General features: G+C 45.5%; 1 protein-coding gene across 3 annotated transcripts in view; it reads right to left on the bottom strand.

Annotated features, from left to right (window-relative positions):
- Positions 1-249: 249 nt before the first annotated feature.
- Positions 250-25881, bottom strand: part of TRIT1 (tRNA isopentenyltransferase 1) — a gene marked incomplete at its 5' end in the record, with an annotated part of 46031 nt that continues 20399 nt past the window's right edge. The window contains 10 exons of one of the 3 annotated variants that reach the window (XM_079778331.1): positions 250-3467; positions 5719-5836; positions 6159-6268; positions 9296-9373; positions 9622-9734; positions 10107-10218; positions 12503-12645; positions 14667-14812; positions 15498-15596; positions 24139-24279. In XM_079778331.1, coding sequence (XP_079634457.1) covers positions 3298-3467; positions 5719-5836; positions 6159-6268; positions 9296-9373; positions 9622-9734; positions 10107-10218; positions 12503-12645; positions 14667-14812; positions 15498-15596; positions 24139-24279 — 1230 coding nt within the window. In that variant the 3' untranslated portion in view covers positions 250-3297. The remainder of the gene's footprint in view (positions 3468-5718; positions 5837-6158; positions 6269-9295; positions 9374-9621; positions 9735-10106; positions 10219-12502; positions 12646-14666; positions 14813-15497; positions 15597-24138; positions 24280-25881) is intronic. The other 2 variants (XM_079778333.1, XM_079778332.1) reach the window with 2 other exon arrangements.

Genomic DNA, 25881 nt, shown 5'->3' with positions numbered 1-25881 from the left:
CGGAGCACTGCAGTCTGCCGCTTCGCCTCAACCAGCTCTGCCGCTTACTAGCTGCACTCTGCGGGGCCTGCTTCCCTTCGGTTAACAGGGACAGAAACACATCTCCCTCCCAGAGCTGTGTGAGAACATAATGTATACGAACTGTTGGTCCGGCTTGACTCACAGTAAATACACCTCCACTTCCAGTGGGAAGATGTGGCTTCCCACCATGTTAGCTCCTGAAGTAGTTAATAACTGCGAAAATTATGCCATGTTTTTAAAAAAATATTTTATTGATTTCAGAGAGGAAGGGAGAGAGACAGAGATTAAAACATCAATGATGAGAGAGAATCACTGATTGGCTGCCTCCTGCATGTCCCCTACTGGAGGGGATCAAACCCCCAACCCAGGCATGTGCCCCTGGCTGGAATCAAACCTGGGACCCTTTAGTCGGCAGGCCAACGCTCTATCCACTGAGCCCAACTGGCTAGGGCTATGCCATGTTTAATGTAAAGGCCAACATGGGGTGAACACAATGCTAATTTCATCTTTGACCAGAGAAAACTTTATTCTTGAGATTCAAATCAGATAAAGTGGGGGTGGGAGGTAAGATGCAATAAAACTCAAGGGAGCCAGGACACCCCACAGACTGGGAAAGAGGGAGAAGAGAAGCCACTGATGTCAAGTTGCAAAACCCAGCTTCCCAGGTCACATGGTAGCATACCTGCTGCCCTGGCCCGACTCCTGCCTTGGCATCATGCCGGGCCACATCAGGTGCCTCGACACAAGCCCCCCCCAACACATGCACTCACTCCCACACACAAAGGTGAGGCAGCTGCTCACACTGCCTGCTCTTGCAGCGAATGTCCTTCCTTTGCAGCCCTTATCACAGATATAATTCTATAATTATGTGATCAACGTGGACTTTTTTGATCACCATGTATTCCCAGAGCCTAGCATAGCACATGGCACATAATTTCTAAAATATTTGCTGGCTGAATGAATGGGCTGGCCATAGCTTGAGAATTTATCAGAGGCTGCTTTTAGCCTAAACTCTGGCATCAGAATAAAGATCAGTATACAATGGTGAGTACGCTGGGGGACCCTAGGGTGGTGGTCAGGGCCAAAAACAGGAGAACTGACAGAGGTGGCAGGAGAAATCCACCATGTATACATAGGTATTGCCAATAGGTAAGGTGACAGATGAACACAGTATGTGCTATATGGCATCTTTGGGGTAAGGGAAAAAATAAAAAATATATATATTTGTATTTGGTTTTGCTTAAAAATTTTTGAGATATGTAAGAAATTAATAAGTGATTATCTATGGGGCAGAAGGGCATGGAGGTGGGAGTGAAATTTCTCAATGAATGACTTTATATCATTTTGATTTCTGAACTATGTAAAAAAATAAAACTTTAAAAATATTCGAAGAAAAAGAAAGGAGTGAAGCTATGGAATTCAGCACTGTTTAAAAGCTCAATCAAGTTTGATAGTTCCTTTACTTTACCCTCTCCTTATATGCACAGCTAACAATACATTTACCAAGAATTGCTTTTTAAGGTCTAGCAGAAATGCTTTCTTCCACAATCCCTTCCCCTCCCTCCAAAGTGAAATTCTACACTGTTCTTAGAGCCTTTGATATTCTCTTATCTAGGTCGGTTGTCTGTGTATATACACGATATTTATAAGCTTCCTGAAAGCAAGAATCGCCTCATTTAAAAAAAATATTTTTTAAAAATATATTTTTATTGATTTCAGAGAGGAAAGGAGAGAGAGGGAGAGAGAGATAGAAACATCAATGATGAGAGAAAAATCATTGATCGGCTGCCTCCTGCACGCCCCACACTGGGGATCGAGCCTGCAATCTGGGCATGTGCCCGTCACCGGAATCAAACATGAAACCCTTCAGTCCGCAAGCCGATGTTCTATCCATTGAGCCACACCAGCTAGGGCAAGAATCACCTCATTTTATCTCTGTATTCCCTCTTGCCTAGTTCAGGGACTCTCATATAATAGGCTCTGAATAAATAAAATATTACTCGAGAAGAGAGTTATTGCTTAATGGGTACAGAGTTTCTGCTTGGGATGATGAAAATGTTTTGGAAATAGTGGTGATGGTTGCACAACACTAAGAATGTAATTAATATAAACTTAAAAATTCTTAACTTTATGTTATATGCATACATACATGTACGTAACATTGTTGGCAGCTCAGGTCATTCCAAAAAGAGATCTTCAACTGGAGATAACTTAAATCTCTAATAAAATGAATAGACAGTGTGATCACATGAAGAATGTCAAATTTGAGAAAAAGCCATCTGTTGATAACAAATCATATGCATATAAACTAGATATAGACATATATATCTTTTTAAGGACTAAAGAGGCTCTTTCAAACTTTCTTTATTTAAAATGTAGATTCCGCCCTAAACTGGTTTGGCTCAGTGGATAGAGAGTCGGCCTGCGGACTGAAGGGTCCCAGGTTCGATTCCGGTCAAGGGCATGTACCTTGGTTGCAGGCACATCCCCAGTAGGGGGTGTGCAGGAGGCAGCTGATCGATGTTTCTAACTCTCTATCCCTCTCCCTTCCTCTCTGTAAAAACCAATAAAATATATTTTAAAAATAAAAATAGAATAAATAAAATGTAGATTCCTTAGAAACAAACAAAAAAAATAGATAAAATGTAGATTCCAAACTCAATAGAAACAGTAGTCACAGTAATTGTCACACAACAAATGTCGATGTCTTTAGTTTTTCAAATCCCATGTCACAGCCACCTTGGTCTGATTCTCTCCTCTATGGAATTCCAAGAACTGGTTTGGTTCACCTAACCATCTAACTGGGGCCAGTCCTCTCCTGCCATTCACTCAAATCCAGAACTCCTGATTGGTGGGGCGCACAATCCTTCGGTCATCTATAAAAGTATCTGGAAGTTATCAATATTTTTAGCCAAAGTCAGGGACATAAAACTCCTTTTTTAAGGGATATAGTGAATCCTGGTATTCATCACCAAAAAGATCCCCTCAAGTGTGAAAAAGTGCAATCTGTGCCTCTTTTAAAAATAGAACCTTTAAGGTTAAAAGAAAAAAATCCCTTCCCGAACTCACATTGCCAGACACATCAGCCACACAGGAGCTGACAAGACCTGCTGTTTCCATGACAGAGAACATGACACTTTAAAACCACACCACGGAATGAAAGAAAATGGCGGGAGCTTTCTGCATAGCGCTCCTCCGCCCAGACGGGGGCACAGACATAACCCTCCCTCCTGAATAGATCCCCGCCACTTTTGCCAAGGCCACTGGACATGTCCCTTAAACACTGGATTTCAGGTCTTCATCACTCCGCCCTACGGATCTGTTCTCTTCAAGCTCTTTGTCACGGTCTGGGGAAATACTCTGACTTCCTATGGTGCTGAAGGCATCTGAGTCCAATCGTCTTCTTTTCTTCAGTTGGTGTAAGTGGGATTTGGATTTCATATGTGCTAAAATAAAATAACAACAAACACAAAAAACTAATTAGGCTTTTCTAGAATTAATCCTAGCAGCATATAAAATTAGCTATGCAACCCTTCTGTTTAATAATAACAAGAACAACACATGTATTGGTATAGCTGCTTAGCAATTTTAAAGGAAGAATAAGTTATATGGCCAGTGAGCTAGCAAACTATAGCAAGCTACCATGTATCACACGCACCCTGCTAGGTGCTTTACATCACTAATCCTCCCAAAAATCTTGCAGACAGTACTATTCAGCTCATTTTATACAGGAGGAAACTGAAGTTCACAGAGGTCTTACACATTTTGTCCAAGACCACACAGCGGGTGAGCTCCTCAGCTTACCTATAGTTCTAAAAAGGGGCCAAATTTTCCAGAATCAGGACTCTTAACTCAATTTTTTGGTATAGGGCTTCCCTGTTACAGATACATTTCAACTCACATAACTAAAAAGGTACAAATTCAAATCCTTGTCTGTATTGCAGGACAGCTGTCCTGCCTGCCACAGGCCTGCGGCACCCAGAGATGCCCTTCCTACTTCTTCCCTGCTCTACAGGTTGCCCCTCCTGCACTGACATCCCTCTGCCTGGGTCAGATAAGCCATCTGAATGACTAACCCACAAGGCTCACATTGTGCAGACACACAATGCTCCGGGCAGATAACAAGAAACCTTCTCTGACATCCCTTCTGAGGGTCCACAGAAGCAGTAAAGCTACTGCTGCCTGATATCCATTTCTGACCTCTCACTCCAGACAGTTCCCACCCTCACACAAGCTCCTTTTCACTAGCCTGTTCTTTTTCAAGGAAATCTTATTTGGGAACACCTAAAAAAAAAAATAAACAGCTAGATTAAATTCTATTTCTACACATTTAAATAATCATTTTTAAGGGTTTAGAAGCAAAAATAAATAAGGAAGAGGTTAGAAGTCAAAGAAAAGTTTACTTGGGGGAAAAAGTCAGCTTTGTTCTCTAGCTAGAGGCTAAGGCAAAAAAAGGGGGGGCGGGCGGGAGGGACACTCTGGATTGGCTCTCCATGGTAGCAGGAGATAGGAGCAAGGACTTGACAGATGGCACTATAGAAGAGCTTATACAAGCTAAGCTCACAAAGGCTCACAAATGTTGCTTCTCTAAGGCTACCCCTGAAGGACACTGGACAAATCGAACCACTAAGTTTCCTTTAGAAAAAACAATCAGACACTCTCTCTCTCTTCCCCTTTCATCATTATAAACCAATGACAATCGAGGCTTCTTCTGCTGCTTGGGCAGTCGCAGCCGTCCCCAGTCTCTGACAATGGAGTTCATTTTGCCAGAGTTACCAGTTAATAGAACTAATCATTCTACTGGTTGGTATGGGGAGAAAAACCAACTTCTATAAGAATCCCATGCAAAGCAGTCCTCTGAACAGAAGGATTCCAGCCATTAGGTAGTCCGGCTGTGCATAAAAGGAGTGAGCCTTAAACAAGTTTCTAAATGCGATATAAATTCAAGGCTTGGAGGCTAAGGCCCTCTGGGATCTGACTGGGTGACTACAGAAATCCGACAGGGAGTGCAGTGTGACTCTGGCAGAGGCAGATCTAGGCTCTAAAACAGAGCGGAGCCTTCACACAGGGCCGATCCCTGGTTGGTCAGAAGTACCTTATAAAGGAGACATTATCCATAACCACCTTCTTTATACATGACTGAGAGCCCTGCTGTCACACTTTGCTAGCTTGAATGTTAAGTTTCCCTTAACACTTTTCATCAGTCTTAACAACCACCACCATTTCAACATTACCTTAAAAATTACTGAAGAGACACCACTTCTGAAGAATGTCCTCAGGAAGAGTAACTGCACTTCCTGCTCCTTCCCAGCCATTTCTGCTTGTTTGGGTGAGTTACCTGGCCTCCCTTAAAATCCTAGCCCATCCCACTGAGGTCTAAACATGAGAGGCCAAGCAACTCCTATAAGGCAGGACCACAAAAATCAAAGGACTCTGGAAAGTTAACTGTAGACCCTTCGGTATAAAATATCTACTCTAGCTGAGGGCATAGGATCTTCCTTTGAAATTCAGAATACAGAGATAACTGTCCAATTTGGGAAGATAGCCATGAAATTTGAGTACAGGCTCTCAGAGGAATCTGGCCCTCCCTTTACAAATACGCATACTCTAGCATTCAACCTAGCAAAGACCTTGAATTTCATGAAGTTAGTGTGACACACCCTTACAGATTTCTCTGTGCCATTCCCCAGACTCTACCTGCCCATTCACGGTCCCCAATGATGATTCGACCACAGAGGTCACACATGTGAGAACTTCTCTTGTTCTCAGTTTTACTGTATGGCATCTTTACTGGAGCAGCATCAGGCTTACGGCCCTGAAATAACAAAGGGGTGGGGTGGCAGAGAAGCATTCAATTCAGAGAGACTGGGATATCATTCTCTGATATTAAGGATAGTGGGACAGTCCCAAGATTCTTTTTTCTCATCCCAGAGAGCAGGTGGACTGTGAACAGACTTTAGCAACCACCTTTCTGAATGTGAAAGTAGAAACACAGCCTCCAGGGATCTAAAAGCAGCCAGCCCTTCTGCTCTATTCCACAGAAAAGAAGGCTTGGTTCCCAACACAGCAACAAAGGTATAAGCTAAGGAGAGCTGTCTGAAAACCAGACAATAGGCAGTACCATGATTAATAATCACCTGGATGAAACTTTGCACAATTTCAAGAGCAGGTTCAAGAACAGACTCCTCCCACTTCGAGATATCAGATACTTCTAAGCCATATATTGGGGGGACACCGGGACCAGGTCCTAAAGATGACAAAGAAAAGCTGTGAGAGGTCAGCCCCCCCAAGACCTAATCTATTCTGCTTCCAGGACTTCAGTTCAACAAAGACCTAGAAGGTTGACTGGTCTGCAGCCAACAAGTCTAGCTATATAATCCAGAGTCTCGAGGGTGGGATCTTCCAAATCAGAAAGGAAAACAATATAGAGTAACAGCTCTACTAACCACTGTGTGGGCTATAATGTAAAGATAGCACACCATAGGAGGAAATAAACTAATAGCTTGAAGTACTTCTGAATGGAGATAAGACTGGAGGTAGCCAAGAATACAGCTATAGGCATTTCATCCATCTGAGCCAACCATGTTTGGTCTCTGCTGGTAGCTTCCCCAGTCTGTGGATACACTAAATTGCCTTCCACAGCTAGGTTAAGTCAGTTGCCTAAAGGCAAAGAGCATTGCCCCATGGACAAAAACATCAAAGTCCTCAGGATGCCAACGGCAGGCAGGTGCTAGCCTTTTGATTGTGCCAACCACAAATAAGATTCTTCTTAAAATGGACTGGGCTGCACCTGCCACCACACGGAAAGGTGAGACTGGGAGGGTGCAGGCAGCATCCACAGCACACCTGGCCTTGGCTAAGCTCTGCACCTGTTTCCAGGCCACTCTCTATTTTCCTTTCCCTCTAAGTCCTTTGTTGGGCTTCTGTGCCCTGTCTAAGCACCTTTCAACAAGTTCTCGGCTCCCAGCTGCTATTCCTGGCTTGAGTCCAAGGCCAAGCTGGGGTGGGGAAGTCCCTCTGGCTTCTTGCCAGAACCATATCCCAGCAGACCAGCCCTGGCCAATCAAACACAGCTCCTGATTTACAGGGCAGCTGTGCCTTTCACACTAGCACCAGGACTGTGTGGGCATATGCATGAATGAGGAATGGGAATATGATGCACTGTGCCATCAACCCCTCCTGACTTGGAGATGGGGGAGTTATTGTGGCTTTACCACAGAAGGAAGCTCCAAATCATTACAAAAAACCATCTTTTGTTACAGACTAATTGTAGCCCTGGGGAGAAGAGAAGCTGCATTAGAAATTCATAGTAGTGAACTTCAATTTCAGCTGACTCAGGCTTCCTCTATCTAACAGGACATGCAAAGAAAGCAGGATAAGTAGAAGAAAGTGTCAAGAGCCTCTTGGCACCAGAACAACAATGGAGAGCTCTGTCAGAGAGTGAGAGCTGGGAGAGAGAACTTCAGCAATCTGGTGGTCAACAACATGAATCAAGGTGTTTATGTTCAGAGGCCCTGAGGAGCAGGGTGGACGGCCTCGCTGCCCTTATCTGTAACTGAAAGCCAAAGTAAAAGGTAAACAGGGGGTGATTCAGAAGCATATTTTATAAGTGCCCACAAGATGAAATTGGGGTTTCACTTATGCTTAATATATATATAGAAGGCTAACATGCAAAGTGTCCCCTTAGGAGTTTGAACAGGAGACCGCGAGTTCGATTGCTTGCTATGACATGCGCTGACCACCAGGGGGTGGTGCAGAACAAAGGAAGGCCCTGGCTGGCAGCCGGAAGGCTGGCCCTGATCGCCAGCCAGGCCTAGGGACCCTGCCCATGCGCGAATTTCGTGCACTGGGCCTCTAGTATCTTAACAAGCACACAATTTCTTACCCGAGGCCAATACAAATGCTGTCTAGCTAAAGCTATAGCTAAGACTAGTGGAAAGCAGAGCATGGACTTCAGAATCAGGCCTGCATTCAATACTCTAGTGCCGTGATCAATAAACTGCGGCTCGCGAGCCACATGCAGCTCTTTGGCCCCTTGAGTGTAGCTCTCCCACAAAATACCAAGACCTGGGCAAGTCTATTTTGAAGAAGTGGCGTTAGAAGAAGTTTAAGTTTAAAAAATTTGGCTCTCAAAAGAAATTTCAATCGTTGTACTGTTGATATTTGGCTCTGTTGACTAATGAGTTTGCCGACCACTGCTCTATTGCTTAACAGCTAGGGGATTCCTAGCAAGTTATTTAACCTGTCTGAACCTCCATTTTCTTACCTGAAAAAATGAAAGAATAACACCTGGAAGACAGAATAATTTATGTATAGCACCAAATTTAGTACCAAGGATCAAATGAATGAGATTTCCCTTTCCTTTTCCTTAAAAGTGCTATCCAGCCCTGGCCCGTGTATTCAGTGGTTGAGCATCATGGGTTCAATTTCTAGTCAAGGGCACGTACCTGGGTTGCAGGCTCGATCCTGGGCCCCAGTCAGGGGGCAGGTGGGAGGCAACCAGTCATGTGTTTCTCTTGCATGGATGTTTCTGTCTCTCCCCTCCCTGCCCACCTCCCTCCCTTCCACTCTCTCCAAAAAAATTAATGAAAAAAATATCCTCAGGTGAGTATTAACAACAACAAGAAAGTGCTATCTAGGAGGCGGGTGCAGGGTATAGGGGGTCAATGGGGAAAAAAAGGGGGTCATCTATAATACTTTCAACAATAAAGTTTTTAAAAAAATAGTGCTATCCAACTAAAATTAAAGGTGAAGCAGTTTGAAGCACCACATATCTGAACACAACACTATGGTGAATATTTTGTCTTTTTATACTGCTCATCTGGCCCCAAAACCATTTTAATTAGAAAAGCCTTCCTATAGAAATTTGATTGCTCTTCAAAATTAGAAGCTAAAATCAACCCTGAGCACCAACTCTGCTAAAATGTTGCTATTTTGCTCTTCCCAGTTTGCAGCCAGCATGCATGTGTTCAAGGCATAGGGCAGACTTCTCATTGGAAAGGTTTGTTTTCTGAGACATCACAAGAAAATATCCCTGGACAATCAATTATGCAATAGACACCTACCCAGGTCATGTCTCCAATCTTAACCCTTTGCACTTGCTTGCTTTTTTCTCGAGCTGCTACCGATGCTAACCGTGTCGAGTCACACTCGACATCCGAGTGCAAAAGGTTAATACAGGTCCAGAAACTGAAGTTCATTTTCTGGGTGAGCTGAGGGCATCTATACTCTATTGAAAAAATACCCAGGGGATAAGGAAAAACCACTGACTTACTGCTCAAAAAACGATTTTTAATCCATCGGTTTTGCTTCCGGGCATATCTCTTAGTCACTTGTTTCAGGGCCTCAATACCTGAAAGATAAAAGTAGACATAAGGACCTCTAAGTACTTTTCACCCTGCCAAAAGGAAGGCCCATCCAGCCCAGCATAAGAGAAAATTAGCCACAGCAGCACACTAGTGGACACTTGGTCGACAAAAATCTTAATTCTGAGCTGCTGGCTATTTGGGACTCTTCTACCTTAGCTTTCTCAGACCATACCAGCAGGGAACTCTGTCACCCAAGGATGTCCATGGCTAGGTTAGATGGAGAAATTCACACCTTTCTTTAGGAGCTGGTTACTAGTCTCTGGTGTGCATTTTCCCTCAGTGATCAGGTACTCGTGAAATTCCTTGAAGCCAATTGATTGGAAGATACCATGTTGATAGTCCTGGCTGGGAACAGGAGAGCATCAGCAGATGAGCCATTGCATCTGAGCACTAGCAGGGGCCTTGGAGATGATCTGGCTGAGCCATTCCATCCCTCAGATGAGGAAATTGAGATCCTGAGCAGTTATTTCCTCTCTGAACTCCTTCCTCCACCACCCCCACCAGCTGCCAGGTTACTTCCCTTGAAAAATAACTCCTGAGAATGCTTGACAGATTAGAAAACTGCAACTGTAACAAGTACACCAAACCTCCTCCAACAAGCCTTGCCAAGGACAAAGGCTAACAAACAAAAAGACCCAAAGCCAGTATTATGTTTGTAGTCTTTTGACCATAAGCAAGGGATGGAGAGTAGGTTAAAGTAATAAGTCAAATCCTCACCTATTTTCTTCAACTTTCTTCTGATTATAGCGTCTGTGAAAATCTCTTAGTTCATCCAAGAGCCCAGCAGCAAGCATGTCATCCACCCTTTTATCCAAGCGCTCATCTAGAACTTGAATCAAATTAACCCATCACCAGTAAGCCTGCTGTAGGTGTGTACTATACACTTACATGATGAATGGACATGCTGCGCAAAGAAGAGAATTTGTTCAAATGGAAGAAAGGGTTCAAAATCCAAAGATCTCTAATAATAAAAGGGGAATATGCTAATTAGACCGGACGTCCTTCCAGGCACCCTTCCGGACGAAGCCGGGGCTGCGAGGGAACCCCAGGTCCCGGGTGCCTGCCAGCGGCTGGAGGGAAACCCGGGTCCCGAGTGCCAGAGGGAAGCCAGTGCCAGCAGCCAGGGGAAGGAAGGCCTACTCTTGCATGAATTTTGTGCATTGGGCCTCTAGTTATATAATAATTCATATGACATTTAGTCACACTAAGACTCTGCAACTCCAATGAAAACAGCCAGAATGAAACATACATCTTATTATTATATAAAGAGAAAGCATACAGTTGCACCTTTTAGGGAGAACAAGTGTTTTTTATTTTATTTCATTTATTATTTTTTTAAATCCTCACCCGAGGATATTTTTCCATTGATTTTTAGAGAATGGAAGAGAGAGGGAAAGACAGAGAAATATCAGTGTGAGAGAAACACATGAATTGGTTGCCTCCTCCATATGCCCTGGCCAGGGCCAGGGAGGAGCCTGCAACTGAGGTACATGCCCTTGACCAAATCAAACCCAGACCCTTCGGTCCATAGGCCGACACTCTATCCACAAATATTTTATTCTCACATGGAATGTGTTTCCATTGTTTATTTTTAGAGGCAGCTGAGAGCCCCCTGGTTTACCCTTCTTACTTTTTTCTATCATATTTGTTACTCTAACTTTGTGTTATTTCACATTTAAGAATTCTCAATGACTCCTTCGATAGAAACAAGGAACTTTAGTCCAAAGCCATCCTTGGTGTATCCTGAACAATTGAACAAAGAGTGAGATGCAGTGGTCAAATACAACTTTATTATAAATCAGATACCATTATATTATGCTAAATTACAGGACATATTTTTATTTACAAAAATTTCATTATGGCCCTAGTCAGTGTGGCTCAGTTGGTTGGGCGTTGTCCCATGCACCAAAAGATTCAATTCCCAATCAGGGCACATGGTGGGGGATTCAAGCTTGATCCCCCGCAGAGGGAGTGCAGGAGGCAGCGCATGGATATTTCACTACCGCATCAATGTTTCACTCTCTCTCCTTTCCACTCTCTAAAAATAAAATTTTTTAAAAAATCCCTTTAAAACTTTTTCCATTATGAAAACATTATCTTTTTCTATAAACTTATAACTAAAATTAATAACAAATTTTCACCATTTCAGTCATGCTCTTCTACATCTCTGCCACTGCTATTTCATTGCCTGCAATGGAACTAACCCATGTTTCTGTCTTCCTAAAAAGTTTGCATTTATTGAGGACTCTAGATGTGTCAGGTCCATTCTCAGTGCTTTATATTATTAACTCAACTAATCCTCAATGAAGCAGTGAGATATGTACTGAAACATTATCTCCATTTTGCAGGAGAGAAAATGAGGGGCACAGAAAATAAAGTAACTTGCCTTAACCCTTTGCACTCGCTTGCTTTTTTCTCGATTCTTTTATTCTAATGCTAACCGTGTCGAGTCACACTCGACATCCGAGTGCAAAAGGTTAAAACTCACATAGCTAGAAGATGATGGGTCAGGAGTCTGAATCCCAAACAGTCCGGCTCTTAATAACCACACTATACTGCCTATTCTCAAAATAATCTCACCTTTCCAGACCTAGCTCATAGGTTACCTATACAGATTGGTCCCTGACTCCCCCGCACAGAACACTCATCACTTTCTAGCCAACATTTATCACAATGTAGTATCTATCTCATTATTTGTCGCCCCACCAGACTAAGAGCAGGCACTGTGTCTCATATTCATCTCTGAAATCCAAGTACCATGCAGAATACTTGACACTTCAACCTCTTCCACAGGAGCCTCCCTTCTCTTTAGCTTTGTCCTTTGGATCTTCCCTGGATAGCAATCCCTCTTCCACCCACTCATCCCATCTTCTCCCACCCTTATCTTATCCTAGTGCCAGCGCTGCCCTTACTCCCTTTTCAGACAGACACTTAGGAGAATGGCTCTGTGCCTTACTAAGTCAACAAATAATGGTAAATGAAAAGAAAATCAATAACTAATACTTATTTAGTGTTTATTATGAGCCACTCATGGTTGTAAGCATGTTATATATAGTAATACGTTACTATAAGATCTAACTCGAATGAACTCTAGGGCATCAAAGGGCTTTTACCTGTCTGGTCAGCATGAAGCCAGAGGATGCAAGGGTTAGGGAACTTCAGAGGGCCTCCAAGGGGACCACCACCTTCCTCTGCATGTTGACGATGAAGAAATTCGCTGTGAGAGATTCCCGTTTCTTCAAACACTTGCAAACTCCTAAGTCATTTGGGGGTGGGGGGGAAAGAAGGGGGTAAAAGTCATAAAAACTATTAGAAAATATTAATTCTCAAGGAGAGAGGGTATTTATTATAAAACATCTCATTCTCACTTTCACTGCATAAGCCCGTGAAGACATGAAAGTCCAGGTTACTACGATTCTATAGCTATTCAGAAAGGGGTCCTAAGAAAACTTTAGCTAAAGTAAGAAATAATACTATTCCTTTAAACACATATCAATTTTTCTGAAATCAGTTAAACAGGTTCAGAAACAACAGGTTTCTTCTATACAGACAGAATGGGACTTACTTTCAGGTAAGCAGTAAAAGAACTTGTTTGGGACACTTTGTTACGAGCCAACAAGTCTAGTCTCGCTAGAATGCCTTTCCCACAGTAGAAAAGTATGTTGTATAGCCAGCTCATCAACTTTCTTTTTAAATATGTCTAAAATTCTGACTAATTCAGTATTCTACTAGCACAAAGACCAATGAAAAAAGAACTCACATACTTACTCTTAAGCCACCATATACTCTGTCAGTATCTGTTATGTTACGCAGCACTAGGTAATTTAACTCCCAATTCTATACTCTACCACTCTGGGTGATTGTAATTTATCAGCGTGAAAGTGATCTTTCCCTTCCTGACCCAATTCTACTTCCTGAAACCCTAGCACAAGAGTAAAGACCCCTTGTTATTTCACTTTACTGGTCATTCAAAGAGGACCTATGAGGAAAAAATGTATAGTGACAATATCTCCCTTTTCTAGAGGTTAGACTACAGGCTCAAACTAAAAGAAAGATGAAAAAGTCCTCCAATCCTCTGTAAAGACTCTAAAGCTCTTACTTAGACTCGATTGACTCTTACGAAGACACAGTTCTCAACTCATAAGTAGTTTAGAAGTAGAAAATGAGGCGAGGTGATAAGAGAGAACTACTTGATAAAAGGAGAGGATAATATAGACCAAGCTCCAGAATCATAACATAAAACAATATAAAAATGAATGCTCATCATAATGTTCCTGAGTTTTCAAAATTTTTTTTAAAGATTTTTATTAAAATGTTTAAATAAAATGTTTGGATACTAGAAAATATAACCTTCATTTATCTAGACTATGCATTATCATCAAGGTGATATTGCCCTCAATGAGGCAAAAACAACCCTTACCTACTATAAGGTGTGTGTCCCTCCAAAGGTCAACCATACCAAAAAAAAAAAACCATTATTCTCCAGTATTAAAATTTCATTGGTGTGAAGAAGGAAGGGGGCATAATTAGGAAAAACAATTCTAAAAAGGTTTCTAGGTGGGGTGGGAGACAATAATGAAAAAAGAATTCAGTAACATGATTTAGAATATTCATTTGAATGGAACACTTCATAATCCCTATCAATACCACACGTTGCTATATTTTATCTTTATAACCATCCACATAGTAAATACTTCATTAGATCTACTCTGCCAGATACTCCCAACACAGAAAAATACAGCCAACACATGAGGCTGCAATTTCAAAACAACCTAAGAAAACATGACCTTATGAGTTCATGCACCACCTCTCTCTTCCCTTCAAGAAAATCTCCATGTGTAAAGGTGAGCTGATCTATGAGACAGTTTATAACATCTACCTCCCACTGGGAAAGCTGTTGGGGCAGAGCTCAGCATTGCACAATCAATTATGAAACCCAAGTCACAATGTAAACCTACTGCATGCCAGAAAAACTTATATGAAAACTGTTATACAAGCAAAGATCAAACAGAAAATGAAGCAAGATTACATAGGCCCTAGGGAAAAACTATATTGTATAAGCATTTTAAATGTAACAACAAAGTAGGGTACAACTATTTATTGAGGGAGTTGGTCTGCGGCAGTAACTCAGGGCCTCCTAACCTTCTAAGCTGTAATACATCAATCTCCACTAAATACTATTATCAAACCTCTCTCTCATCACCCAGGCACACTGAAGAACTGACTATCCTCTAACTCTAAAGGAACTCAGGGGTCAGTGGGCCCGGGTTTTCTTACCTGGCCACTTTGCGCTTGTCATGTGGGTGCAGCTTCGCAGCCATTTCTGGGTCCACCTGGCTTAGGCGCTTGTGAAGTACGTGACCATCTTCCTTTTCAAGCTCTGCTCTCCGGTCAATCTCTTTCTCAGTGCCCATCTCCTGGGGCTATTAAGTGAAAGTTTAGAAGTAAATTTAACTCAACAATTCAATAAGCACCAAGACAGTGTATGTACCAGGCACTCAGCTAAATGTTAGGAATACAGAATAGAGATGATTGCCATACAGTGAGAGACAGATCATAAACAGAAAATCCCAATACATCATGGTAGTGCTGTGAGGCCACAACAAATAAGGAAGGGGGACATACTCAGGTACCCTGCTTCCTTGTCAGGAATACAAATAGGTACCAGGGCTAACATGTCTATATTAAGACATCCAGGAGTCTAGTGTTCTCAGCAAGTGTGACCAAAGAGTAGATCAGAATGGCCAGCACACTATAGTTTGCGAAGTCCCACCCTATGCAATAGCATCTCTGTAAGAAAGGTTAGTATTAGGTATCTCCCTGACACATAGATTGTCACAGCCAAGAAATGCTGAATCAGACTAGTGCGCTGCTAACTATATGGAGATGCTAATTAATCCACAGAGGAGCATTTTTCCCACACACAGCCCCTGCCCTTAGGCCTGCCTGGAGGAGCACACTTCACATATGGAGGTGGCATTTGCTTCAGAATATTAAGTTGGAAAATTACAGTTGCTGAGGTAAGAAATAGGCAAGAGCCTTCCACTAAAATTAGCTGGTAAGAAAAAGAACCCATTTCCTTCTGAGTTACAAGTGAACTAAACATACCTTAGCACTGATAAGAACTTTCCAGAGTAGAGACTCAATGTAGTAATTGGTTCCTCCCACGACAATAGGAATTTTGTGTCGGGCAAATATATCTTCAATGTGAATATTAAGGAAGACATCACAATATTTAATATCAGAAGAGAATCCTGACTCACTCAGAAAGGAGGGTATTAGCAAAAAAACCACATTCACTTGGAATTGATACTAGTCTTCAGTTTCCCATGAGTTCTCAGAATTATTTCCTATCAGTTCTGGAGGGACTTTCATAAACCAGAAACAGATAAATGACTAATTACTTCCAATTCTAGAACTTTCTAGGCCTTGCTGTTAAAATTCAAGGCTTGCTTGGTATTCCAATCAGCTTAATGAGCACAAGTCCAAGGACTCTCACAGAACCAAGTGTCAGCTGCTCAGGAGCCACCAAGGTGACATCTGACTTTGCTTTCTAAAGCAAAATACAAACTGGTTCTCTAAGATGTGGTTAAGACTCAGTCTTCCCACGATGTGGTAGCAGTGCACATTTCAGCCACTTGAGACTCCACTAGGTAAACTGAGAAGCACTGGTTCTAGCGACAGATTTCAATGACCAGTTCCAGTTCTTGGGCATGTTATTCAACCTGAGCTTGTTTTCTCACCTGTAAAATCCTCATGAGTTCTTACGAGCATTAAATGTGACAATGCAAATAAGTCCCCAATCACAATGCCTAAAATATCTTTTCAATTGAGTAAGCGTTCAATTTATAATTTACTTTAGTCACTATTGTTTTTATGTCTCTGCTACTTTGAATTCTTTTCTTTAGAACTCTGTTGAACAGATAATTATCTGCTTTAAGAAGGCTTTGCTTCTGAGGATAATTGATAAAAAGAGAATTTCAACCCAAACAAAGACTCATTTACACACTTCTTTCCCTTGCCAGCCAGTCAGAGTGCACAAAGATGATCTCTTTTCTAACAGAAGCCCACTAAGCTTTAAGAAGTTGGGGCGGGATGGAAAGATGTTAGCAATCAAGGATCATATAGAAAAAACATTGTTGTTGTTTTTTTTAACATAAATTCTGTATTGCCCTCCTTAAATTAAGTACAGGAAGTATACAATTACACAGTAGTTGTAATAAAACTTCAAATATATAATTAATAAAGGGAAAAAGGACAAGGAAAACAAAAAGGGAAGGCTAAAAACAGTGAGATACCAAAAGTGGGGGGGAGAGTGGAGAAGAGGGAGGGAAATAGATAGTAGGAGACATGGAGTGAAAGTTTAACTTGTTTGCACAAGCCATGAAACTACTGTGATCCTGGGCAAAACCCTTCTGTCTGGGCCTCGGTATCTAATACCTTCATCTGTCTAATCAAGAAGGCTGACTGGCTACTTCTTAAGGTACTTTCAATTTTGAACTCTGCTTGTAGGTTCTTTTTTTTTTTTTTAAATTTCTTTATTGATTAAGGTGTCATATATTTGTCCTCATCCCCCCATTCCCATCCCACCCCCCTCCCCATGGATGCCCCAACCCTCTGTTGAACTTAAGCATTGGTTAGGCTCATATGCATGCACACAAGACCTTTGGTTGATCTCTCCCCCCTCCCCCCACCCTCCCCTATCCTCCCTCTGAGGCCCGATAGTCCGATCGATGCCTCCTTGTTTCTGGTTCTGTTCTTGTTCATCAGTCTATGATGTTCATCATTTCCCCTAGATGAGCGAAATCATGTGTCACTAGAGATATACTTATAAGAATTGAATGTGCGACGAGCAATAATAGTTATGCTGACAGGCAAATGAATCAGTCTGTAGTGAGTTTCTTTCTGGTCCAACAGTTCTTTTGAGACCCAATATCAATGTCCACCAGTTCCTTATGAGTACATGTCGGCACTGACCCCTCAGCTCTGGATGGTGGACAAATGGTGGTAATGCAGGTCCGACTCCCCTCTGGTTTGGTCTCGGCCAGATCCAGGGGCACGGCTTCACCCGGATCCAGGAGCCCACGGCCTCCCCCGGACCCGGGATCCAGTCTCACTCGGATCTAGGGGCACACAGCCTCGCCCAGACCCAGGATTCAGCTTCATCCGGACCCAGGGGCGCATGGCCTCACCCGGACCCTGGGCGCGTGGCCTCTCCCAGACCCAGGGTCGCGTGGCCTCACCCGGATCCAGGGGCCCAGGGCCTCACCCGGACCCGGGACCCAGGCTCACCCGGATCCAGGGGCCCAGGGCCTCACCCGGACCCGGGGCCAGGCTCACCCGGATCCAGGGGCCCACGGCCTCACCCGGACCCGGGGCCAGGCTCACCCGGATCCAGGGGCCCACGGCCTCACCCGGACCCGGGGCCAGGCTCACCCGGATCCAGGGGCCCACGGCCTCACCCGGACCCGGGGCCAGGCTCACCCGGATCCAGGGGCCCAGGGCCTCGCCCGGACCCGGGGCCCAGGCTCACCCGGATCCAGGGGCCCAGGGCCTCGCCCGGACCCGGGGCCCAGGCTCACCCGGATCCAGGGGCCCAGGGCCTCGCCCGGACCCGGGACCCAGGCTCACCCGGATCCAGGGTCCCAGGGCCTCGCCCGGACCCAGGGCCAGGCTCACCCGGATCCAGGGGCCCAGGGCCTCCCCCGGACCCGGGACCCAGGCTCACCCGGATCCAGGGTCCCAGGGCCTCCCCCGGACCCGGGGCCAGGCTCACCCGGATCCAGGGGCCCAGGGCCTCCCCCGGACCCGGGGGCCAGGCTCACCCGGATCCAGAGGCCCAGGGCCTCCCCCGGACCCGGGACCCAGGCTCACCCGGATCCAGGGGCCCAGGGCCTCGCCCGGACCCGGGACCCAGGCTCACCCGGATCCAGGGGCCCAGGGCCTCGCCCGGACCCGGGACCCAGGCTCACCCGGATCCAGGGGCCCAGGGCCTCGCCCGGACCCGGGACCCAGGCTCACCCGGATCCAGGGGCCCAGGGCCTCGCCCGGACCCGGGACCCAGGCTCACCCGGATCCAGGGGCCCAGGGCCTCGCCCGGACCCGGGACCCAGGCTCACCCGGATCCAGGGGCCCAGGGCCTCGCCCGGACCCGGGACCCAGGCTCACCCGGATCCAGGGGCCCAGGGCCTCGCCCGGACCCGGGACCCAGGCTCACCCGGATCCAGGGGCCCAGGGCCTCGCCCGGACCCGGGACCCAGGCTCACCCGGATCCCGGGGCCCACGGCCTCGCCCGGACCCGGGACCCAGGCTCACCCGGATCCAGGGGTGCACGGCCTCGCCCAGACCCAGGATTCAGCCTCACCCGGACCCAGGGGTGCATGGCCTTGCCCTGACCCAGGGGCACATGGCCTTACCCGGACCCGGGGCCCAGCCTCACCCTGACCCAGTTTCCAGCCTCACCCGGACCCAGAGGCGCGCGGCTTCACCCGGTTCCGGGACCCAGCGGGGTTTCATCTTCTTGATCCCAATTCCTGTTGGTCAATTCCCTCTCAGCAATTCCTTCGGCCATTTTCTGAGTTCCAGGGCAGCCACCGCAGAACTCGTTGGGCGGCGGGCTCGGCGAAGCTCCGGTGTGCCCGGTGCGCGGCAGCGGGCTGGTCCGGGGTGGCTGCGTCGGCCCTTGGGTCTGCAGCGGTGGCCAGTCACCGAGCGTGCGCACCTGGCCGCTTCCGAGGCGTTGAGATTCTTGAAGGACTCGGAGGTCAGCAAGCGCGTAGTCTCCCACCCCATGTCTCCCAGGGGCTCGTCTGTCCGTGCTCGGCAGCGAGTGAAGCCTTCCCCTCAGCCGGAGACCGCTGGGGGAACTGCGCCGAGCACGATCCAGGCCGCCATTGTGTCGCCTGAGCCGTAGTTTTTAAAGTGTGGTCTTTGGGTCACCGGCATCAGCTTCATCCCGCGTACCCCTCTCTTTTATTCTAGTTGTAGAGCATCTGCTCAGTCAGCCCTCCGGTGGTTCTGGATGGTGTCTGCTCTGCTCTCCCGTCGTAGTCTCAAAATTGTTGTGGTAGGCAGCAATCAGGCTTCTGCCCTATGCCTCCATCTTGGTCCTTGTTTGTATAGTTAAGTCTTGATTGTTGTTGGTGTCACTGGGAGGAATTGTCCTCCAGGCCAATTGGTCGTGCGGACCCTCTGTGTCTATAAAGGAAGAGTTGCTGTGCGGGAGACACGTTTATTTGCCGGGTCTTGGTGCAGCAAGGCTTCGGCGCTCACTGCGTCTGCCTCTTGAATGTGTCCCTTATGGGAGTGGTTGAAATCTGGTGTCATCTCACACCGACCACTAGATGCCTTCGTTTCTGGGTCTCCAATGGAGTGTAGGTCAGCTACTGCCTGTGGCCCCTCAGCATGAATTACAGCATCACTTATATTCGTGACCTGTTTCGGTGTCTTCCCCTTTTGGCTGCCTCCCTATCGCTCAGCTTCCCCAATCTCCCTAGGTGGTCGCTCTTGATACCCCCCTTTGTGGGCTGAGTGCAAAGTCTTGGTGTTGTTAAGCCTTGATTGCTGTTGGTACACTGGGAGGATGTGACCTCCAGTCCAATTGGCTGTGAGGATCAGCTGTGTCTATGCCGGGAGACAGCCCCATTCAACTAGACTTGCAAAATTGTAAAAGCCTCCGTGTTCAGCTTGGATGGGGCGGAGTTACAGGGCGGAGCCTACCGCCTTGGCTTCCCGTCAGCCCCGCCCTATGAGGTTCCTGTGTCTCAGTGTCCCTCCGTACTCCCAGCAAACACCTCTGAGAGAAAAGCGCCCTGGAGTTTCGCGCGCTGCCAAACAGTCTAGTCTCTCCCCCAATGAATCTGGATTCCCAGATTCTCGCCCAGAACTGGGTTTCCGTGTAGTCAGAATTGGGGCTCACCGCAGTCTGGCGCTTTTGTCTCCTTCCCTCCAGGGCGACTCAGCGGCACAGTCAGCAGCCCATCCTCCGCGCACAATCCCCTGCGCGCCTCCGGTGCTCTGCTCTTCGCCGCCTCTCTGCACCTCTGCCCCACAGCCCAGCTTTCCCCAGTATGAGCCTGGCTTCCCCGGGTCTTTCCCGGAACTGGGGTTCAGTGCAGTTGGAACTGGGGGTTCAGCACAGTCCGGAGCCCTTGTCTCCCTCCCGCTAGGGCAATCCAGCGGCACAGGCAACAGTCCCTCCTCTGCGCACATTCCCGTGCGCGGCTCTGGCGCAACTCCTCCGTGTCTCCGCCCCACAGCCCAGACTCCCCCAGCATGAGCCCGGCTTCCCAGGGTTTCGCCCGGGACTGGGGTTCAGTGCAGTCGGAGCTGGGGTTCAGCACAATCTGGCGCTTTTATCTCCTTCCCGCCAGAGAACGCCAGCCAGGCCGTCAGCCGCCCCTTCCTCTCCGGCTCCGTCTTCCCCGCACGTGTGCGGGCTCCTGTCTCCACCCGTGTCTCCATACCTCAAGCTTTTACGGCTTCCCTGATTTTCCTTGTGGTCCTCTCTTTCCTTCTAATTGTGGGCATTTCAGTCAGCCAGCTTTCCTGTGGTTCTGGATGATGTCGTTTTGATTTTTAGTTGTGTTTTTGAAATTGTTGTGCCCGGCTGTAGGTTAGGTGTTTAACCTATGCCGCCATCTTGGTTTCGGCCTGCTTGTAGGTTCTTACCTAAATTCACTACATCGCCAATCCTATAAATGACCTGATTTAATCATCCCTATTGTTGCTGCCCTTTGGAAATTTTAATTAGCTCTCCATTTTCTTTAAGTTCTTCCTGAACAACCAAATTGTCCTATAGCAACAATGTACTTTGGTGATTTATTTTAATTTCCAAAGGGCTTTCATATACATTATCTCATCTGATAAACTGCCTTGTAAAACAGGTAGGGCAAGAATTATTATCCACATTTAAATCTCTGCCCTTTGAGAGGCAGAAAAAATCTCATTATTTTTATTTGCATGGCCCTGATTAACAAGGACAAACCCTTTTTCATGTTTATCACCATTTCTATTTCTTCCTTTGTGAATTAGTACTCATGACCTTTAATTTTTGTACTGATTCATAAGAGTTCTTCATATTTAAGTATATTAACATTTTACCTTTCCTTGTTACAATATTTTCCCCGATTTGTAGTCTGTTTTTTAATTTTATTTATGGTGGGCTGTTTCCCCCATTTTAAAATACACACACACACACACACACACACACACACACACACACTAGAGGCCCAGTGCATGAAATTTGTACACTTGGGGGGAGGGGTCCGTCAGCCCGGCCTGTGCCCTCTTGCAGTCCGGGAGTGGGGAGCAGGCCTAAGCCAGCAGTCGGACATCCTTAGTGCTGCAGCGGAGGTGGGAGAGACTCACACCACTGCCGCTGTGCTCGCCAGCCATGAGCCCAGCTTCTGGCTGAGTGGCGCTCCCCCTGTGGGAGTGCACTGACCACCAGGGGGCAGCTCCTGCATTGAGTGTCTGCCCCCTGGTGGTCAGTGCGTCATAGCGACCGGTCATTCTGCAGTTTGGTCAATTTGCATATTAGCCTTTTATTATATAGTATATATTTTTTTCATTGACTTCAGAGAGGAAGGAAGAGGGAGAGAGAGATAAACAGCAACAATGAGAACCATTGATCAGCTGCCTCTGCACCACCCCCACTGGGGATCAAGCCCGCAACCCAGGCATGTGCCCTTGACCAGAATTGAACCGGGGACCCTTCAAGTCCACAAGCTGATGCCCTATCTACTGAGCCAAACCGGCTAGGGCTCCCCCCCTTTTTTTTAAATTATAAAATATCCAATATATACACAAGAACATTTTGACATAGGTAAATTATGAAGCCCAGTAATAAAACAAATAACTAATGAACCCAATGTACGAAAAGAAGTTAGTCATTCCTTTGAAGTTTCTGTGTATTCATTCCCATCTCAACCCCCAATTTCTCTCTCTGAGGGAACCACTATCTTGAGTTATTTCAGGGGAAGGGAGGGTATTTGTTTTTCATCATTCCCTTGCTTTTCTTTACATTACTACTGATGTGAATATATTAATACATTAATATATAAAATACATACAATCGATATGTAATATATAATTATATGATTAGTTTTGCTTGCCTTTTAACCTTTATAATAAATGGTATGAACATGTATGTATCCTCCTATAATTTCTCATATTTTATGTTGTTTTTGAGATTCTTCCACACTGATTGATGCATGTAGCTATAATTTATGCATTTTTACTGTTGAAAAAGTAAACTTAAATGAACAAAGCAAATGTTACACATTCTTCTGTAAGTAGGAATTTCAGTGTTTATATGTTTTTGCTGCTTAGAGGAATGCTATTATAGAATGAGATCTACCACACATCTCTGGGTATACTTGTGACAAGGTTTATCTAAATAGATACCTAGGAGTTCTGTTTGATACACATTCTTGCCAATACCAATTCTTAATTCCTACATATTTAACTCTAACAATTTTCCTTTTCTGCCCAGCTGGTGTGGCTCAATGATTGAGCCTCAACCCATGAACCAGGAGGTCATGGTTCAATTCCCAGTCAGGGCACATGCCCGGGTTATGGGCTCAATCCCCCAGGAGGGCGCTTGCAGGAGGCAGTCAATCAATGATTCTCTCTCATCATTGATGTTTCTATCTCTCTCTCTCTCTCTCCCTCTCCCTTCCTCTCTCTGAAATAAGAATATATCTAAAAATATATATATACATATATTTAACTCTGAAATCTGAAATCATGTCATATATAAAGAGGACTTGGTTTTATTTTTTTCCAAAACAATGAACTGTCTCAGGAATAATTATTAACTACTGCATTATTTCTTCATTTACTTTATTTTATTAGATATAAACTTTCACAAATTTGCATGACATCTTTGTGCAGGGGTCATGCTAATCTTCTCTGTATTGTTCTAATTTCAGTACCTATATATGCTGCCAAAATGAGCACTCTTCACTATTTTTACGCTATCTTAATAAGCTAAATATATATGTCCATTTGAATTTGTATCTGAATTTTCTATTCTGTGCCATAAGTTTGTATAGTATATAATTTCCATGCTATTATAATTATTATGAATTTTTAATGTCTTAGTATCTGGCACTCCAGATATTAAATGCAATCTGGACATTAAAATATATGGATAGCCCCCTTTATACTTTTTTTTTCCCTTCAAAAATTGCTGGTATTACCCAGAATAATTTTTTTCCTGTCCCATCATCCCTATTCCAAATATCCCTTTGAAATTCTAACTGGAAGTCCATTATATTTATAAATTAATTAAGGATGGAAAACTGAAGCTCAGTGGGGTAAATACTTTAGCCAATAAAATTCACATGATCAAAAGAGGTGGCTCTAAGACTGGAACACAGATTTTCTGGTCCTAAATCAAATCAATGTTCTCGCCACTAAAACAGTGCTTCTCAAATTTTAATGTGCATGTAAATCACCTGGTACTCTTGTTAAATGCAGATTCTGATTCATATGAAGTGAGGCCCAAATTCAGCATTTCTAACAAGCTCCCAAGGGATGCTGATGTTGCAGTCTGAGGACAAGACTTTGAGTAGCAAGGACACCATATCTTTCAATCCACATAGCGCTGATGGGATGCTCCCTATTGGTAGTTAGGTCATGTGTGCCCTGCTTAGAAGAAACTGTCACTAGAAAGAAAACTTCTTTCTTGGCTTGGGCTGCCTTGCCATCCATCAAGCCTAGCTGCTGTCTTTCCTAAGGATATCACAGCAGTTGCCTTGTTCCTGAAGTCCGTCACTGTGTAATTTGTCACAAGAGGATTCACAAAGCTGATCATGTGATGCTGGCATAGTCTCTGCTCTTGGGTAGAAACCTTGTTGGTGATGATGTCTAGGCCTTCATAAACCTAGAAGAAAGAAAATTAGCATGAGAATGTCATAGGCCTCCTTTACTGTACACTTGATGGGTGGAAATGGTGATCTGTTCCTCCCTCCAGCCAAACACTTGACTGGCCTAAAGCACCAGAGTAGATGTGATCTAACCAGAGCATACCCAGATTCACAAAACCCAAGGCAAAGGAAGCAGAATATAGAACACCAGCTTTCTTATCAAATACTAGTGGCCCGGTGCATGAAATTCATGCACGGGGGTGAGGGGTGTCCCTCAGCCTGGTCTGCACCTTCTCCAATCTGGGACCCCTGTGGGATTGGGCCTAAACCGGCAGTTGGACATCCCTCTCACAATCTGGGACTGCTGGCTCCTAACCCAGTGGTCGGCAAACCACAGCTCGCAAGCCACATGTGGCTCTTTGGCCCCTTGAGTGTGGCTCTTCCACAAAATACCACATGCAGGCGCACACGTACAGTGTGATTGAAACTTTGTGGCCCATGCGCAGAAGTTGGTTTTCGGCCTGGGCGAGTCTATTTTGAAGAAGTGGTTCTAACGCCGAGCCACACTCAAGGGGCCAAAGAGCCGCATGTGGCTCGCGAGCCACGGTTTGCCGACCACTGTCCTAACTGCTCACCTGCCTGCCTGCTTGATTGCCCCTAACCACTCTGCCTACCGGCCTACTCACCTCCAACTGCCCCCCCGCCGCCAGCCTGCTCACCCCCAACTGCCCCCCCCTGCCAGCCTGCTCGTCCCCAACTGCCCTCCCTGCCAGCCTGCTCACCCCTAACTGCCCCCCTGCCAGGCTGCTCACCCCCAACTGTGCCTCCCCGCCGGCCTGCTCACCCCCAAGTCTCCCCCCCCTGGCCGCTGGCCTGATCACCCCCAACTGACCCTCACAGATGGCCTGCTTGCCCCCATCTACCCCCTCCCCTGCTGGCCTGATCACCCCCAACAGCCCCACCCCCCACCGGCCTGATCACCCACAACTGCCCTCCCCCCTCTTGGCCCCTAACCACCTCTACCTCGGCCCTGCCACCATGGCTTTGTCCAGAAGAATGTCGGGAAGGTCTCCTAGAAGGTCTCCCAGTCTAATTAGCATATTACCCTTTTATTAGTATAGATAGGTTTTCCCCACTTTCCCAAAGTACAGTGTTCCTGCAAAACTTTCCATAAGATAAAATGGGGTCAAGCAAAGAAGCAATTATCATTAATTTATATGAGAACAATTTTCGTCTTTCCCAGACCCCAAATTCAATCTATGTATAATGTCTTTATTTTGTTCACCACAACTGAAATGCTTACTTGCATCCAGTTTTACACTAAGCATAACACCCTTACAAGATCTTTTAGGCTTTGCTGACACCTTAGGACACATCTTACTAATGGATACACAAAATAAATCGAGATAAAGCACAGATGCTCACAGACACTGTTCGAAGCTATGAGGGCTTGACGCTGAACTGATGGGTGTAGTTCCCAGGGAAAGAGCTGGTGCTGTCTTTATAACAACTTGCTGCAAAACAAATGATGAACGCTATTTTCACAAAAACAAAAATTCCCTGCGGATTTCTTACAGTAATCAAAAACAGTACAGGTTTCCCACACTATCCGAAAGAAG

The sequence above is a fragment of the Cnephaeus nilssonii genome, assembly GCF_951640355.1.
Source record: "Cnephaeus nilssonii genome assembly, chromosome: 7".
Lineage (NCBI taxonomy): Eukaryota > Metazoa > Chordata > Mammalia > Chiroptera > Vespertilionidae > Cnephaeus > Cnephaeus nilssonii.
Note: the sequence above shows the minus strand (reverse complement) of the source record. Positions and strands in the feature narration are given on the sequence as shown.